Source organism: Corapipo altera, unplaced genomic scaffold, assembly GCF_003945725.1.
Source record: "Corapipo altera isolate COAL_440 unplaced genomic scaffold, ASM394572v1 301, whole genome shotgun sequence".
Lineage (NCBI taxonomy): Eukaryota > Metazoa > Chordata > Aves > Passeriformes > Pipridae > Corapipo > Corapipo altera.
Window position 1 is genome coordinate 1,880,583 of NW_020884926.1, and position 18,289 is coordinate 1,898,871.

Sequence of the window (18,289 nt, forward strand, 5' to 3'; positions counted from 1 at the left end):
CGTTGCTCTTCTCTGGACCTGCTCCGGCCCCTCAATGTCCTTCCTGAGCTGAGGGCCCAGAACTGGACACAGCACTCCAGGGGTGGCCTCACCAGCGCTGAGTCCAGGGGCAGAATCACTTCCTTGGACCTGTTGGCCACACTGTTCCTGAGCCAGACCAGGATCCATTGGCCCTCTTGTCCCCTTGGGCACACTCTGGTTCCTGTTCAGCTTCCTGTCCATCCAAACTCCCAGCTCCCTCTCTGCCTGGCTGCTCTCCAGCCACTCTGTGCCCAGCCTGTATTTGTATTATCGTGCCTCAGTTTCCCTGCCAGAAAAGGGAGGAAAGCCAAATGCACTTCCCAAGGAAAAAGAAGGGCATGGTTAATTAAGGCAGCTTTGTGAGCTGCTTTGACAGCTGCAGGGATAAGCAGTCACTATTATAGCAGCCAATAGTTCAGAATTACACTTTGTGTGCCTTTGCTTCTCTTCTTCATGTGGTTGCCAGAGGTAACCGAGCAATTTTAGGTCATTTTATTACTTTTTAATACCCAGCTCGGTGTTGGGTTTCTGCCTTCACGTAGCACACGTGTGTGTTGGTGTCAAAGCCCCTCAGCTCACAAAGAAATGCTGAAAAAAGCCACGACCACTGTTCCAGCAGGGAGAAAAAGCAATGGGAAAAATGCAGCCAGGCCTCTCTGAGCAATGTCTGGTGACCAGTCCACGCCTCAGCTGTGGTAACATGAGATTATTTAATGCTGAGGTTCATTAATTGAAGACATGACTGGGCTTTGCTGTAGTCAGCTCGTGTCACCTGAGCATCCCCAGCACTTGGATTCATCCCTGGATACTCACAGTCTCCCTGGGAAGCCAGTGTTTAGCAGTTCAGCAATGGGGAAGTTGAGGCTCAGAGATGATTTCTGTGTTGGGCTGCTCATTGCTGCAGTCATCATCCATCTCTTTTGTTACAGGAGCAAACGGTGATTATTGATAATTAACAATAACCCAGCTAAAAAGGGACCCATCCCCACCAGTACCCTCAGTCAGGGTGGCATTTCCCTCTGGTTTTGGCCAGCCCTATCCTCCCAGCTGCACTCTGAGCACAGCTTATATAAAATAAACTCCAGTTTTAGGCTCCCACATTCTCCCACTCAGCTTGTGGTGCCAATGACTTGATTTCCACAATAGTTTTCCAACGGACTTTGCGTTGATCACTTTTTTTGGAGGCAAGTGTTTCTTTTGCTGGTGTTTCTTTGGCTGGGACTGTGGGTAGGACAAGGCAGAGGGAGGTGCAGGGCAGATGTGATGCTCTGACAGCAGCACAGCTCATCATTCCTGCCTGGTGAGATTTTAGTCCCGTAAAAATCCCGCTTCCGAGTGGGATTCTTTGAAGGACAAAAGAAAAAAAGGCACAGTGCAGAGCCCTCTGGACTGTGGGGAATTGCTGCTTTCTCTGGGTGAGGAAACCCAAGCCTCATCTCTTCAGCTGGAAGGGCTCCACTCAAGCAGATGAGGCCGGGGATTGTTTTCTCTCCCCTCCTGACGGAAACGGCCCAAGGGCTGGCAGGGCATGAGCAGGAAGAGCACCAGGAAACACAGAGGGCACCCAGCCAGGCCATGACTCTGAGCTGCCCAGCCACTGGCACTTGGCTTTATTTATTTTTTTTTTTTTTTTTTTTTTTTTATTTTTTTTTTTTGCTGGTGAAGGGATTCAATTCCCTCTCGGGAGAATCCCTCGGTTTCCCAGCGGGATTCCTGCAGCTGGGAGAGCGTGTGCTGAGCATCCCAGGGCAGCTGCCTCCTCTGCCTGGGCTTCCCTGTCTGTGTCAGGAGGCACAAACGCTGTGGACGTGGCGTGTGGGCTGGCCAGGGATCATATGTGCCACTTCCCACTCCCACTCATCTCCCTGCTGGATTCCCTCGGGATGGAGCACTGGGAGCTCAGCTCTGCTGAGGTGGCATTTACTCATCCCCAGGGAGTCATTCCAGGTTCCCAGCCCGTTGTGTAACTGAGAGGGCTTTGCCTTTTAGCTGGTGGAAGAGTGGGAGGATTTAAATTTGGGAATTTGGGGTTGGCAGAGGCTTTAGCCCAGTGCTTGTGTTCTGCAGGGAGCTGCACTGAAAGCTGTTATTTTTCTAGGGAAGCAGGATCAGTGAGCTCTGGAACTGCCATCAGGGAGCAGGATAAGGGCATTTTGGACTCCATGGAACTCAGGCATGTTGTACCCTTGAAGGATGGGAAATCAGGTGTTGATCAGGCCCTGAGATGCAAAGGGCCAGGCTGTAGGAAGAAAAATCTTGGGCCAACAAGACCAGGAGTCTGGGAAAAGACACATGGGAGGAGTTAGGATGGAGGACTGGGGTCCTTTTGTCTTCCACTTTCAGCTTATCCAAAATGAATGTGTGGCTGCACCACCCCCAGCAACATCTCAGCCTCATAATTCACCTCCCCAGGGACTTCCTTGGGATACAAAGGCACCATGGATCTGGAAAGGAGGGATAAATGTTCAGTTTTGCTCCCTGTGAGGAAGCTGGAACTCCCTCACAGTCCTGGAGCCGAGTAAGTCCCTGAGATCACCATCCTTGAAATCAAACGCTCGGAACCTCTCACATCAAGTCCACACAGCAAATATAAAGTTCAGATTTCATGCTCTCCCAGCCATAGGCAGTTGTATTCATCCCTTAGCAGATACCAGACCCAAAACGTCTTCCTCCTCCACAAAGTCCAAATATATCGACTCCTTTCCATGTGTTATGATAAAAATGGGGAGTAAATTATACTCTCTCCACCTTCTGGCAGGAAATATGCTGCCAGACTCGCCTCTGCAGATTAAACAATGGCTGCTCCTGCTTTCCTGAAAAGAAAAGCATCCCCAGAAATCCCAGCTCTCTCCTTTTTTTTTTTTTTAATATATATATATATATATATATTTTTTAGCTGGTTTTTTGTGTCCAGCTATCAGAAGCACAGAGAAAACCAAGTGGAAAAATTGAATCTGGCAAGTAAGAGCACGATGCATGAAGGCACACGACTCCCAAACCCAGAGAACAAAAATAGCTGTGAGAGAGAGAGAGAGAGAGAAAGAGAGAGACAGACAGGAAGAAAAAAAAAAATAAAAAATTGCCTGAAAGAAGCTCTTTAATTATTCCTTTTCTCTCCAAAGCTTTGCCCCCCCCAGGCACAGCCAGGCTGCCATTTGTGTGGGGCAGCCATATGGGAGGCAGGAAGGCTGGAGAGAGCAGCATTATTTGGGAGAGAGAGAGAGAGAGAGAGGCTTCTTTTTTTGGCTGGCTTTTCAAAGAGCTGGTAGCAGATCGATCGTGGCCAGAGCCCCGGGCACGAGGCAGGCTCTGCTCCCGTTGGGAGGCACCAGGATTTCATTTCCAGGCTGGATGATGGGGGGCTGAGGGGGGGGGGGGGGGGTTGGATTCTGGAGGCTGCTCCCAGGGAAGAGGGTGGGATAAGTGTTGGAGTGTTTTTTTCAATTCCTGGGCTGTCACTGAAGACAGCAGGAGCCCCAGGGGCACAGTTTTGCTGTTCCCTTTGCTCTGGGGGTGTCCTGTCCTTTTGCTGGGAGCAGGATGGATTCTCTCCCCTGTCATTCTTGTTCAGGGTTGGATTTTATTTTTTTTAAAGCCCGAGTGTGACATTTCAGGAACCAACCTTTTAAAATTGCAAGCCCACCAAGTTCAGGAGCTCCTTGCAGGTGAGATTTGGGATTGAATGCCCTGGGTGAGGTTTGACCACATTTCCAGGTGTGTGGTTGCAGGAACAACCGTCCTGGTTGTGGAGCAGCTCTGCCAGGGAACACTCCCAGGTTTGCAGTGCCTCCAAAAAGTCATTCCACAGCACATGCCTGAGTCTGGGAATGCCTCTTGCAAATGCCTGATGTCATGTTAATATTTCACTCGGTGGGGGAGGCCTGGTGACCTCTGCAGCTGGATTCTGATGGCCTCTGACTGTCACATCTGTCCAGTGACGTGGAGAGAGAACTGTCCCAGCAATCGTGGAGCAGATTCCTCCGTATCCAAGGAAAGCCCCACGTGTGTGAAAGAGTCTTGTGGTGTTTGTTGGGTGACTAAAGGGCCAAGATGTGTCTCTGCTCTGCTGGAGTGATGGTTCCTGAGGTCCAAAGGGCATAATCTGCCACTTGGCTGCACTTCAGGCACAGTTACAGACTGGAAATGGGGGTTGGTGGTGCTGGGACAAGGAATTTGTGCCTGGTGGGAATGGATGGTGAGGTGGAACAGTGGTGGTTTCTGTGTTAATTAGCATTGCTACCAATTAAGCAGCACTGCCTGCAGAGTCAGAACACTGAATGACTTTGCTGGGGGTGGCTGCCACAGCCCACCTGAATTTCTCCACGGCACTGGCAGGAGATAAAATAATCCCCATCTCTTTCCCCAGCCCTGTGGAATTCATTCCTGAGGAGGTGTGATCCTCCTTCTCCTGAGGAATTCAGTCCTGAGTGTGTGCAGCAGCAGGAAACTCCAAAGTGGGGACAGCAATCCCTCCTCCCGTCCCCTCCAGCACTCCCAGCTCAGCCTCTCTGATCCTGACTCACCTGTTTCCCAATCACCACAAGCCATCAGTTAATTAATTATCCCTTTTTGCTGTTTGATTGCAGGGCAACCATCGATGAGGTGGAGACAGATGTGGTGGAGATCGAGGCAAAGCTTGACAAGGTGAGGTGGGGCAGCTCAGGGCAGTGTCTGAGGAGGGGCTGAGGAGTCCCTGAGCCTCCTCTAAAACCTGAGCCCATCTCCAGCTGCCAGGGAACTAATGTTGAACCCACTGGGCTTGTCACCAGGACCAGGTCTCCCTCTGCTGACAGGTACCTGGCAGGGCCTCTCTGTGACTGCCAGAGGGATGGGAGGAGGAGCAGAAGGCTCCTGCTGGGGAATGTGGGGCTTCTTGTTCCGCTCCTGGATCCCCAGGGGACTGACACTGCTGTGGCAAGTTCTGTCAGTGCTGTCTGCTCCCCTCTCCACCTTCTTACCTGTGATATTAGTGGGGCAGGAGGTGTTTGGTGCCCTCACAGCACTGTGCCAGCTCAGGGGGGTGAGGAGACATTGCAGGTCACCAAGGGGCACCTTCAGACCACAGCTGGAATCTGATGCTGCAAATCCCCTCTCGGGGACCAGTTTGGCCATTTTGCACTGGTGCTGGAGATTCTTTACATCCAGCTGGTAGTTTGGATCTCAGGTTGTGGTGGGAGGTGGCTTTTCCACCCCCACTCCTCCTGCTGCCAGAGACATCAGACATTTGCTTCTAAAGGAGAACAGAGAGAAATGACGAAGACGAGCCAGAAGAGCTGTTTGCTTTTTATCTGTGAGATCCCCTCCCAGAGCTCACAAGGGATAAAACTCCTGCATCTGATGGAGAAATGGGCTTTGTCGAAGCCACAAGCCCTAGGCAAAGCTGTGTCCTACAAAACCTATTTACTGATCAAGCTGCTTGAAATGGTTGTGTGCACGAGCTGCCTGGTGTCACTGGGGGAGAGCTGCACAGGGGTTTGATTTGTCTGTTCCCCTCCAAGCTGAGGCCCTAAAGAAAAAGGTGCAAACTACTCTGGTTCTGGCCCTGCTGCTGCCAGGTAAATGACTTGGTGTGCCAGGAACAGCCCTGGAGGGAGGAGGATGAGGGTGGAAGTGCAAGAGCTCGGTCACTGTCAGCAATGGGTTTATCAGGCTTGGCCCCAGGGCAGGGAAGGCTGGAGTTTGCATCTCAAAAGCCACTGGACTTTAAACTAGATCTCTGAGGGTAACTTTAAACCAGATTCAATCACCCCCTTTCCCAACAAATCACCCTTGGATGGCCCAGCTCCTCTCCTCTGCCCAGGGCAGCCTTTCCAGGGCTTGGTGGGCACCTTGGTCAGTGGTACCCAAACAGTTGGCAGGGCTGGTTCTTGCAGAGCAGCAAACTGCCAAGGCCTGACTGTTCCTCTGCCTTTTGCTGTGCCCCTGAGCGCTTAGTTTATAAATTATTAGCCTTTTAACACCTGTTTAAGTGGAGGTGAAAGGCAGTGTAAATGATTCACCCAGAGATATGGGCTCAGCGGCTGTCGCAGAGAGATTCCCTGAATTTTATGCCATGCTTCATGTCCACTGCTCCCCTTGGGGCTGGGATTGTGCTGCCTTGGCCCTCAGCTCCTGGTGACACAGCCTTGGCTGGAGGTGTTTGCTCAGAGGTCAGGCTGGAAACAGCCACGTTGCAGGAGGGGCTGGATTTCCTTTCCTCGGGATGCGTCCAAACCCCCCGTGCACGTCTGGGCTCCAGATGGGACAGGAACTGCATCCACACTCCAGCCACATTCCAGGCAGGATGCTGAGCACGTATTTCTTTTGGTGGCTGTGCTGTGGAGGCAGCATTTTGCTCCAGGGGGGCTGTCCCTTCCCTCTCCTGTGCTGTACTCAGCTTTTCCAACAGTGAGCCGGTGTCTGATCCTCAGCTGGGCATTAGATATTTAAGGGATAAAGATTCCCAGTCTCAGGTATTCTAGACCCAAAATTTCAGTTCGTGCAGGAGGAAAATAATTGGTGAGAAATGACTGTGACTCCTCCCTGTGTTCCAAAAGAAAAAGGCCCCATCATTCCCTGGTGCCTCTGGGAGGTGTCAGTTGGGTGCAAATTTAAAAGCATCAGCTCTTCCCTCCAGTCCCTCTGAAAGCACAGGGTTTTACTTCTTTTTTTTTTAACCAAGTTTACCAAGAGCAGGGCAGAGGTGCAAGGGTCTCAGAGGTATTTAACTTCTCCAAGGATCTCTGGGCTCAGTGAATCCAAGGATTTCCTTTCCATGGGATCTGTCCAAACCCCTGGTGCACGTCTGGGCTCCAGATGGGACAGGAACTGCATCTGTTTGCTTTCCTTCTCTTTGGGTTTGGATGGGATGTGCAAATCTGCTCACAGCTAAAGTGCAGGGGCAGGAGAGGGTGTGAGAGTGAGGGCTGAAAATGTCATGTATGCACAGATACACCACAGGTGGCTGCAGATATATCTGTACATTGATATACTCAGCTGTATTTTTACAGAACTGCCGAGGCAATTCTGCAATTCCACATCTAGAACAGACCCCAGAGCCCTGGGGCTGCATAAATAGAACAAGCCCAAAGCCCCAAAACAGCACACAGGGCTTTGGCATCAAACCAGGCTTGAGAGCTCCTCATTCCCAGCCTGTACCTGAGGCTGGTTGACAGGCAAAGATTCCTAAAGCCATACTTTCATTTAGTAAAATTATTATCCCTGAAAAGCTGCTGGATTTTGAGACTGGAAAACTTGCTTTCCAAGTGTTGCTCTTCATCACTTTTTTACTCAGTTTAGAAGCCCAGAATGGTGATGAGGTAAAACAAGCAAAAATCGAGCAAACAAAAAAGATTTCAAGGTTTTTGCTCAGTGGCCCAGCCCTTACTGCTGCAAATCTCTTGGGCCTTTGGTTTATGGATTTATCTTAAGTTGTTTAATGTAGCCTCTTACAAGGAGCTTTGGCTGACAGGAGATAGGCTAATGGCCAGGAATTCTGGCTAAAACTAAAGCTTAGAACCAGTTCCAGGCGTGCTAAGGCACTTTGCTGTGGCTTGGGAAGTCTGGGAATGTTCCCTGCAGCTGTTAAACTATCAGAAGTTAAGAAAGGCTGTCTGGAGACCTGTCCTTGTGCTGCAGCAAATTCCAAAGTGGGAAGACACCCTGTTTTGCTGCCAGTTCCAGGTAACTTCTCTGGTAACATCACTATGACAAGGCTCTTTCCAGAGTCCACCAGAAAGTCTGGACCAAGTCACAATTGGTCCAGAGTTATAATCCCTGTAATCCCTCCCAGGGCACCAGCAAAGCTTTCCAGGGCTGCAGAATTGTGGGAATAATTCAGATGCCCACAGCCTTGATGGTTTAACCTGCATGTGAGGGAACACAGACTTTCCCTGGCTGCTCAGCTGCTGAATTTTGGCTTCCCCTCATTCCAGGGGAAGAACAAGTCTCCACCAGTACACACCAGCACCCAGAACAGTCAGCTGGGCTCTGAGGCTCAGCAATCCCAAAGAACAGCATTCTCCCTGCATTTTACACAGTTTATCACATTCACTGAGCACTGAGGAGTCAGTCCTTGATCCTGCCCGACCAGCCTGTGGGATCAGGTTCCTTTCACTGCACTCCTGATGCCTCAGGATAGAATGAGCAGGAGAAACCCACTGGAAAAAACAAGCTGTCCTCAGGAGAGAGCCTGGAACTGCTGTCCCTAAGTGACAGGGGGGATGTGGGCAGCACGAGGGGGGATTTGCAGCCCTGTTTGAGCCACGGGCAGTGAGGGGTTGTCAGTGCAGGAACGTGAGGGTTCTGGGCTTGTGTGCTGGGTCCTTAAACCCGAGCTGGTTGTAATTCCATGTGGTGGAATGTCCCTGTGCAGCTGGTGAAGCTCTGCAGTGGGATGATTGAAGCAGGCAAAGTCTACATCACCACCAACAAGCACTTTGTCAGCGGCGTCCGGGACCTGTCGCAGCAGTGCAAGAAGGATGAGATGATTTCGGTAAGTCATCCCCCCCCTGGGATGGAGCATCCCACCCCTGGGATGGAGCATGGCACACAGGGAGGGCTGGGGAGTGTCCAGCTTCCTGCTGCTGTGAATGGATCACACCTCCAAGACCCCTCTGCTGTTTAAGCAGCCGTTCAGGACGAGGTTTTATTTTTGGTGGGGTGTGGAGACTGTCTGATAAGGCAAAGCTGAAAGGTCAGAGTGAGGTTCCTCGTTTGCAGGCAGATCTGGACTTTTAAGAAGCACAGTGCTGGCAAGGTTGTTGGAATCTAGGTCAGTGAGCATCAGTGGTGCAGGAAACGTGGGGAACCAGCCCAGCAAGACACAACAGACATGTTGATTCCAGCACTGAACTGCAAAGGACAGGCAGCCTATGGCTCCAGCATCGTGAAATGCCTCCTTGCCAAACTCAGAGTGGCTCTTCAGAGGCTTCATGAGAGTCCCCCCTCAGCCCCTGCACCCCTGGGAGTGAAGAGCAGCTACTCCTGTTCACTGCCAGTTCTCCTCACCTTTATTTTTTTTCTTTGCAGGAGTGCCTCGACAAATTCGGAGACAGCCTGCAGGAAATGATCAACTACCACATGGTAAGGTGCTGCTTCCTCTTGTCCCTTTGGGTGCTCCTGTCACCCTCTTCCTCAAGGGTGAGGTCTGACTGATGGTCTCCTGTGTTTGGTTTGTGTGACACTGCACAAAGAAGGGTGAGGTTAGAAACCCTTTCCTCAGAGGGAGAACTCACAAAGGTCCCACTCCAGATGTTTTGTTCTTTTTGGATGGCAGAGGATTCTGCAGTGAGGACACACCAGGCCCTGGCTGTGAACAGCCTGCATGTTTAACCTTGTTACTTCAGGTTTGGAACAGACCCTGAAGCCTGGGGCTCAAATCTGTGGCACTGGGACACGGGTGAGGCTGTGAATGGGTCAGTCCACGAGCACTGCACTGTCCTGGGAGCAGCATCAGCTCTGTGCTGCTCTGGGGGGAAGGATTTTAACACACATTAATGCTCCACTGAGCCCAAAGGAGGGCAGTGCCCAGATGTGGCTCTCCTGAGCCAGCTGAATCCCACTAACAGAGCCCAAGGAGTTAAATTCTGCCCTTCCTCCATCCCAGACATCCAAAGAGGAAGGTGCCCAGTGAGTGGCTCCCTGCCAAACCTGCAATTTGAAGTCTCTAAGTCTGTAAGAGCTCCAAGCACAAGTGCTTTAAAGTGAAGAAGCTTCAGGGTGTCAGCACTGGACTGACCCACTTTCCTCCACGGTGCCCCTGTCAGAGCACATTAAGCACAGTTCTTGCTTTTGGGCTGCAAGATAACCACGTGCAGCTGGGGGAGAAGCTGCAGCAAGTCCATTTAATTATTTCATGAAGCAGGTGGAAGGGCTGCTTCCTAGTAAAAAATGACAGGGAAAAGGTAATGCACGTGCAGATCTCCTGGGACTGTGAATATTTGGGAGCAAACAGCTGTGCAGCAGTGCTGTTGGTGAGGAGAGAGGGAACAAATCAGTGGGAGCATCAGAGGGAAGCTGTGCTTGTGTCAAAGCAGAGACAGTGAAACCCTGATTCTCTGATGCTGCTCGAAGTTGGTGTTAAAACCTTTGTGCCAAGGAGCATCTGAGAAGCTCCCCCCTTGATTCCAGGGATCACAACATGAGGAGTTAAATTCTGCTCTTCCTCCATCCCAAACATCCAAAACCTCCCAGAAGAGGAAGGTCCCCAATGGGTGGCTCCCTGCCAAACCTGCAATTTGAAGTCTGTAAGTCTCACACATCCCAGGTGGATAAGTAGTGCAGCCCCACAGCTGGGTGAGTGGTGCAGCCCAGCCCTGAGGGAGCAGTCCCAGCCAGAAAGCTCGGGATGCAGAGCTGTGTCTGCAGGCTCTGCTGCACCAGCTGTGCAGCTTCCCCTGGCCCCCTGCTCCTTGCAGGGACTGTTCTTCCCTCAGCCAGCCCAGCAGCAGAAGGACCCTTCCCAGAGCTGTCAGATGTGGGATCACTCTTCCCTGCTGTCAGATGTGGGATCACCCTTCCCCAGGTGACTCAGGGGCTCTCCAAACCAGCATTTCCCTACCCCCAGCTCCATGCCCAGGGAATTGTGCTTAAACCTTCCCTCCCTCCAGCCTTGGGAGAGCATCCTCCTCCCCTGGTGTGCAGCAGAGTGAGTGACTGTCCAGGAAATGGCTTTGGAATGACTGCTGCATCCTCAGCCCTTTCCGACAGGGGTTCAATTAGCTGGGTTATTTTTAGTGCCTTGTGCTCTGTGTGTGTGTGTGTGTGTCTGTGTGTCTTGGCTCATCCACGTCTGAGGATCTCAGCTCGGAAACAGTTGTCAGTGCTTACTCCAGGAATGTGGCCAGGACAGTCTGTACAACTGGAACAAGTTAAAAAGAAGGGAAAGTATCCTCCCCCCCCCCCCAAAGAAAATCAGTTGTTCTCTACTTTTATTGCCATAGCACGAGGCCTGGACTCGTCCTGATTCAGGCTCAGCAAAATCCAAGCTTAAAACTGCTTTGGGTGTGGAAGATGAACACAGTGAGCTCTGGACAATTCCCACCTTTTAATGCACAGGGAGGAGTAACCGTCAAAGCAACCTTAGGGGACAGATGACAAGAGTTGATTTAGAGCTGGAGCGGGTGTCCTCTGCCTTTTTGTGTCCTCTCAGCCACGTGCCTTCTTTCCATTTTTAACTTTTACCAGTGCCCTGGTCATCCCTCCCTCGTGCTGGCTCCAGGGATTGCACCAGCCAGGATTGCACAATCCTGCACCAGCTGGATTTTGGGCCAGTTAAAGCCATCTCCAAAGCAAACCAAACCAACCCAGTGAACTCCTGCCTGCAGTGCTGGCTGAGAAGGTCCTAGAAGTTGTGCTCCAGGACTTCCTGAGCTGCCCTCTAGAAGTGGCTGCATCTCCCTGTGAGGGATTTCAGAAGTTTGGGCTCCTGGTTGTGTTAAACCATTCCCTGTTTTCCTGGGAATGGCTTTACAGGGGAGACAGGGAGGGCTCAGACAGGCTGAGGTGGGTGGTGATGATGAGTAAGAGCTCAAGGAATGGATTTCCCCAGCTGGTTGGGTGGGATTTGACTGGTTGTGGGCTGGGGAATGGCACTGCCCTGGAGCCCCTGAGGATGTGCTGCTGTAACATCCCAGCTCTGCAGCTGGGAGGCTGATTTTCCTTGCTGCTCCAGGGGAAAATGGCCTTGGAAGGTCTTGGACAATTGACTTCCAAGGATGTTCTTTTCAGAGCAGTGTCTGGGAAAAAAGAGTTTCCTGCTGATCCAATGCTGACCTCTTGAGGCCTCCCTGCACTGCAGATGTTGGGAGCAGAAAAGCCAAAGGTCCTGCTGGCTGCCCTGTCACCCCCAGTGACATTCCAGGCCCTGTCACCTCCAGCCACATTCCAGGCAGGATGCTGAGCACGTATTTCTTTTGGTGGCTGTACTATGGAGGCAGCATTTTGCTCCAGGGGGGCTGTCCCTTCCCTCTCCTGTGCTGTACTCAGCTTTTCCAACAGTGAGCCGGTGTCTGATCCTCAGCTGGGCATTAGATATTTAAGGGATAAGGATTCCCAGTCTCAGGCATTCTAGACCCAAAATTTCAGTTCATGCAGGAGAAAAATACCTGGTGAGAAACTACTGTGACTCCTCCCTGTATTCCAAAAGAAAAAGGCCCCATCATTCCCTGGTGCCTCTGGGAGGTGTCAGTTGGGCTGCAAATTTAAAAGCACCAGCTCTTCCCTCCAGTGCCTGTAAAAGCACAGAGGTTTACTTCTTTTTTAACCAGAGCAGGGCAGAGGTGCAGGGTCTCAGAGGTATTTAACTTCTCCAAGGATCTCTGGACTCAGTGAATCCGAGGTGCTTGGACACCTTTGCAGTGGCAGTTTGCACATCCCACCCCTGAGTGAAAATAGAGCCTTGCTCCTGAAAAACTCCTCATGCCTGAGACCCTGAATGAGGGAAGGGTCTTCTGCAAACACCTCAATATCCCAGACTACTTCCCTGCAGCAAATGTGGAATGAGCACACTGGGATTGGGGCTTGCCAAGCTCTCCTGAGCTGGAAACACTTCTTGCTTGTCTGCAGACAGATGCTGTCAGCTCCAAAATCTGTGTGTTGTTTGCCTCCTTCCTGCTTTCCTTCCTCCTTATCAGTCCTCTTGAAACACAAACCAGATTGAAAGGCATGGGAATGTGCCAGACCACTATAAGGCAGAAAAAACCCCTTTCCCTCTTTTCCCAGAACCTGATGAATGTTGGTGCATGGGTGTAACAAAGTTTCCCCACAGGTAAAGGAGATAAAGTTGCAAAAAATTCTAGAGTGATATCTAATAATTATGAATATCTAATATTGGATTTCCCCTGTGATAGAAAGCAACAGTGATTGTAGGTCCAGCAGTGCAGAAGCTCCCTTTTTTTTCCCACCTCATTGCCAAAGGGGGTGGAAAGTTTAAGGTAAACCCTAGACTTGAAGTGAACTTGGTTCCCCCAAAGTTCTGGTTAGGTCAGGGTTCCCTGCTCTGATTTTAGGGGCAGTTCTTCCCAGTGCAGTGATGTTCCCAGTCAGCACCTGGGAGGGCAGGAGCTGATCTTTCCATAGGGTTTTTAAGCAAACACAATGGGCTCTGTGCCAGCCCCGTGGCACTGACGTTGTCCAGATTAAGAGACAGTCCAAAGCTGTCAGCATCCACTTCCCAGGAACTAGGGAAGGGAAGGCTCCAGTTTATCCAAGGACCAGAGGCAGTGAATGTGGGGCTGCAATAATCCCTGGGAAGGCAGTTTTCACACCAGCCCTGCACATGCCTTGGAAGGAAATCCCGGGATCTGCAGCACCAGCCTGTCACATTCACACATCAGCTCTCTTTCCCTTGCTGTTCCTTTCTCTGTGTGCTCAGAAAAAGAAGAAAAGGGGAAAGGATGCCAGTGAAAGTGCTGCTGGGGTGGGATTCAGTCCCCCTTCAGCAGCACCAGGTACTTTCCACCCCAGAAGATGTGACACGAGCATTGTCCTCCCCAGTGCTGTGCTGAGCTTCATTAAGTCCTGAGCCTTCCCCTCTGCCATAAATCACTGTGGCTGCGTCACCGGGATCCTCCAGCAGGAGCAGGAGCAGCTTGCAGGGGAGGTTTAGCTCTGCTGAGCAGAGCTGGGAAGCGTTTCCTGCTGACAAGAAGAAAAGCCACCCAAGCCGTGATGAGTCAGAGGGAGGCAGATGGCAGATGTCCCTGGGTCCTGCTGCAGTTCAGGGGGGAAGGAGAAGGAAGGGAAAGTGGGAAGTGCTTCCAAGCTGCCCGTTCTCCACAGGGCTGGGAGGACCACCTGCATTTCCTGACAGTGCTTGGGAAGGGTCCAGGGGCACCAAGGGAGGGGAAGCATTTGTGGAGGCAGAGCTGCCATTTGACAGGGGGGATGCTTCTGTCACCCCCTGCCTTCCCAGGTTCTGCCACTGTGCCCCTGCTGCAGTGACTTTACCCTGGTCCAAAAAATGTCAGTGAGCTGCTGCCCTTGGAGTTTGGTGCCAGTGTGTGCAGTCAAGCCCAGCTCAGTGCTGAACTCTTTCAGAAAGGTTCAGTTTGTGGTGGTTTCTAGAATTTCTCGGGTTGTCTGCTTTCTAATTAGGGGAAAGAATCAGCTGCACAAACTGGAGCTCTTGAACCTTTTGTGAGAGACTCAACTTCACCTTGGGTCAGAAGTTAGACTGTGCAGACACCCAGCATGGAGAATACAAGTGATGTTTGGGCTTGTTTTCCAGATAAAAGGGTCAGGCTCCCATTCCCAGGCCACCAGGCAGCCAGCTCTCATTGAAATGCAGCATAAACCAGATCCCAGACAGTTTTGGGGGGAATGAGGTCTCCAGACTGGCCATGAGGGAGATCAGAGCTGGGATGTGACTCATGGCCACCGTGGGGAGGGGAGGGGAGAGCCTCCCTCATCCATGTGTCCCACAGCTGCAGAGGAAGCTCCACACCCTCCCTCTCCTCAGCTGGGGCAGGAGAAGGGCTGATTCCCTTCATGATCCCAATCTCATCCCAGACTGGGGCTCTCAGGGCACCAACAGGCTGTGATGGCCCTGCCCAGCTTTACCTGGGGCTGCCCCCACACCCCCCTCACCCACCCACACCTCACCCACCCACACCTCATCCACACCTATTTAAGCTCCAAGGACTGATTTTTCCAGCTTGGTGCTGGCTCTGCCTTGTCATGTTGGATCTGCTTGGAGCTCCCTGACCCTGATCCATGGAGCAGCTTTTCCCAGCTTGGGTTCAGACCTGTGCCATCCCCCCAGCTTGAGAGTCCTGTGATCCTGGGCTGGTGAGACCCCTGCCCTCCCTGTTATCCCTCAGCTCCTGCTCCTGTGGCCTCTGCTACTCCCTGAGAAATTCCCACCACAAAAGGGGGTTTGTTGCCTCTCCTCAGGCCCCGTTCCCACGTGCAGCTGGGATGTCCTATTTCTGAGCTCTATTCCAGTCAGTGCTGAGGGAAGCAGTTCACAGCCAGGCAATCCCACTTCTTTTAGGCTTCTACTTTGCTTTGGAGCCTGCTGGGATCTCCCCTCCTCCTGCAGGCTCCACAGGGAGCTGTAGGAATGGCATCCCTTTGGATCTCTGATGTCTTCCCTCCTGATTATAGCCTTCAACTCCAAAAATAACACACTGGGCTGCTGGGCTTGCTTTTGTTTCTGGGGCGCCTGAAATTCCTAAAGCACAGGTTTGGGTTTATCCTGTTGCCTCAGAAACCTGTGGTGGGAAAGTGAAATGTAGGATTTCTCTGCTGCTGGGTGAGAGGGATGTTCATTCCCTGTTCCACACACTGACCCTCCTCACAGATGTGTGTGAGTCATGGGCTGGACCTCTCCTGCCTTGGTGCAAGCAAAGGCAGAGAGGGTGGGGTGATGTTTGGTCTGGAAAATCTTAAAACAAATGATTAGTTCCAAGTATGTCTGGGAAAGGAGAAAAAGCCAAGGGTTCATTTTTTTTTTTTTACATAAATTTGAAACTCCAGCTCTTAAAACTCTCTTTATTCTGTGCTGAGAATTGAATGGAGGACCCGCTTGAAAACATTCCCCTGGTGATGATCCTGCCTGGCAAAATTAGTGCTGGAGCAATCAAAGTAATAGAGATATCAGGATGCTTCTCAGCAGAGATGCTGCTGGCAGGAAAGGCACGTTCATTACCTGGGATTCTCTCAGGAACCACTTGGCAATCCCTGCTCCAGGCTCTCACTGGATGAATCCCATCACAGGGACATGGGGCTCAGGAGCAGGGGAGAGGAGTATTGACAGAGCAGGAGATGGATATATAAATAAATATATACCTATATGTATATAAAAATGTATAATAATATATATTATATATTTATATATATATTTTATATATATATATATGGTCTGGCTTCCTTTTCTGTGCAGTTTTCCTGCCCTGATACCGAGATATTTAAATTAAAAATCCCCACAGCAATGTCCCTGTGCCTTGGCAGTGCTGCTTATGTGATCACCATGAGTTCAGCTCCCTCTCAGTCAAACAGCTTCAGGAAGGAGCAGCTTTATGAGCTCTGATTCTGAACCCTCAGTGAATTCTCCTTCCCAGGCAGCGGGAGAACAAGCCCTTGCTGTGGCAGGAGGAGAGCATTGCACACAGACCTGGAGCATCCTGCTGGGGTCGTTGGAGGGAAGTTCTGTCCTCCTGCAAATGCTTTGCTGTGCTGTTCCAAGCGTGTGTCCTTTCCAGGCACCAGCTTGGAGCTCGTTTTTCCAGGCAGGAATGGCAAGGTGGGCGTGGCACTACCCAGTGTGGCATCAATAAGAGAGAACAGCCTGGGTTTCTGTGACTTCAGTCACGCTGGTGCTGCCACTGCAGAGTTTGTGTAGCCTGGATTTGCTGTTTCTCAAGCTGAGGAAAGCCCTGTTCCTTCCCCTTAGCTGTGTGGTTTGACTTTTATTCCCTGGAATATCCCAGGGCACTCGTCTGCAGTCCCATCATCGTGTCCCTTCCTTTCCCTGATCCAAAGCAAATGTGTCACCCTGGCAGAAACCGGTGCTGGAAGCTCTCCAGGTGGAGGTGCAGGTGGGAACCAGATGGTTTCTTGCTGCTTTGCCATCCTGAGTGGGGGGGAAGCACTCCCAATGCCCAAAATCACTCAGGGAAGCAGCTCCGTGTTGGAAAAGCTGCAGGTCAGGCCAGTGCCTCTTGGAGTGCTGCTGGAGGGAGTGAGAGGATGCCAAGAGCAGTAAATAATTTACGTGGGTAAAAGAACACAAAGCTGGGTGGTCTTGAGGGTTTTCTTTCTTTCTTTCCCCTCTTGCTTTGCATCTGTTCATATTTAGAGGCTGTTTATGCTCAGCCAGTCCTGGCACGTTCTGCCAAGATCTCTGTGTGAGGACAGAGAACTGCTCAGGCCGGGGGTCGTGGTTTTAGTTTTGGTTGTGTATGTCACTATCTTATTTTTATTTGGCAATCATTTTAATCGATCTTTCCCCCAGCCAAGTCTGTTTGGCCTGTGATGGCAGCTGGTGGGTGATCTCCCTGTACTTGTCTCGCCCTGTGAGCTTTTCCATCTTATTTTCTCCCCTACCTGGATGAGGAGGGGGAGTGAGGGCGTAGGGTGACAGGCATGGGATAATTTATCTTGTAAAGGAGAGTAAAATTTAAAAGGTTTTTAAGAACTGAGCCTCTCTTTTTGCCGTGTGCTTGGACCTCTCCCCAGCGTGTGGCTGTTGGGATGTTCCTGGTTGTTCTGTCCTTCCCTGGATGTAGAGTTGAGGTACCAGTGCCCTCCTCTGGCAAAATGAGGAATTCGAGGCTCAGGATTGTTCCAAACAGGGTTATAAAGGCAACTGCTCATATAAACTCCTCTTATGGAAGAGCATCATCTCTTCTCATGGAAGTATGTTGGGGGCACGGGTCTCTCTGTGAGATTCCCACCCCTGGCACAGCCTATGGAATTCTGCAAGGGTAAGGGAGTGCTGCAGCTGTGGAAAAAGATGTTATTCATAGTGACAGGCTGCAAGAAATGGACACCTCCAAGCCCTGGAGTGATGCTGAGTCCCTCACACTGAAGCTCCTCAAGAGTGGTTATGAACTTTCTGTCTCCTCAAATGTTTCTGTGTTGCAAAACATTCAAATTTCTTTCCCCTCCTCTCTTTCAGATCCTGTTTGACCAGGCTCAGAGGTCAGTCCGGCAGCAGCTGCACAACTTTGTGAAAGAGTGAGTACTTCTCTTGTCTGTTTAGTCTTCAGCTTCTTCAACTTCCATTGCACGTGTCCTGTGTGTTCTGGGAACAGAACCACCACCTCTGCCCAGCAGCTGAATTTGGAGCAGGATGACACTGGAGGCAGAGGGAAGGGTCTGGTTTGTGTGATTTTGGTTCACTGTCACTTGGTTGCTCTGTTGGCAACCAGATTTCTCCATCCTGTTCCCAGCTCTGGAGTTAAAGCTGGGCACAAGGCAAACCTCCTGATGAGGGCATCATCCCCAAGTCCATCTGAGAGCTGATCCTCTGGGTCAAATCCATCCCAGAGCTCAGATCCCTGCCAGCTCTGCATCTTTTGTTATCTCAGACTCGATGCAGTGGTTTGAACCAGTGCAGAAGGAAGGGATTGGGCCCCTCAGTTCAGGAAGGACATTGAGGGGCTGGAGCAGGTCCAGAGAAGAGCAACGAGGCTGGGGAAGGGACTGGAGCACAAGTGCTGTGAGGAGAGGCTGAGGGAGCTGGGGCTGTTCAGCCTGGAGAAGAGGAGGCTCAGGGGAGACCTCCTCACTCTCTGCAACTCCCTGACAGGAGGGGGGAGCCAGGGGGGGGGTTGGTCTCTTT

The 18,289-nt window shown here is 51.3% G+C and overlaps 1 protein-coding gene across 4 annotated transcripts in view; it reads left to right on the forward strand.

Moving 5' to 3' along the window:
- The window catches only part of ACAP3 (ArfGAP with coiled-coil, ankyrin repeat and PH domains 3), an 80,150-nt gene that overhangs the window by 30,437 nt on the left and 31,424 nt on the right, over positions 1–18,289 (forward strand). For all 4 annotated transcript variants that reach the window (XM_027658140.1, XM_027658143.1, XM_027658144.1 and 1 more), the window contains exons 2-5: positions 4,608–4,665; positions 8,375–8,494; positions 9,031–9,084; positions 17,624–17,682. In XM_027658140.1, the coding sequence (XP_027513941.1) occupies positions 4,608–4,665; positions 8,375–8,494; positions 9,031–9,084; positions 17,624–17,682 (291 nt within the window). The remainder of the gene's footprint in view (positions 1–4,607; positions 4,666–8,374; positions 8,495–9,030; positions 9,085–17,623; positions 17,683–18,289) is intronic.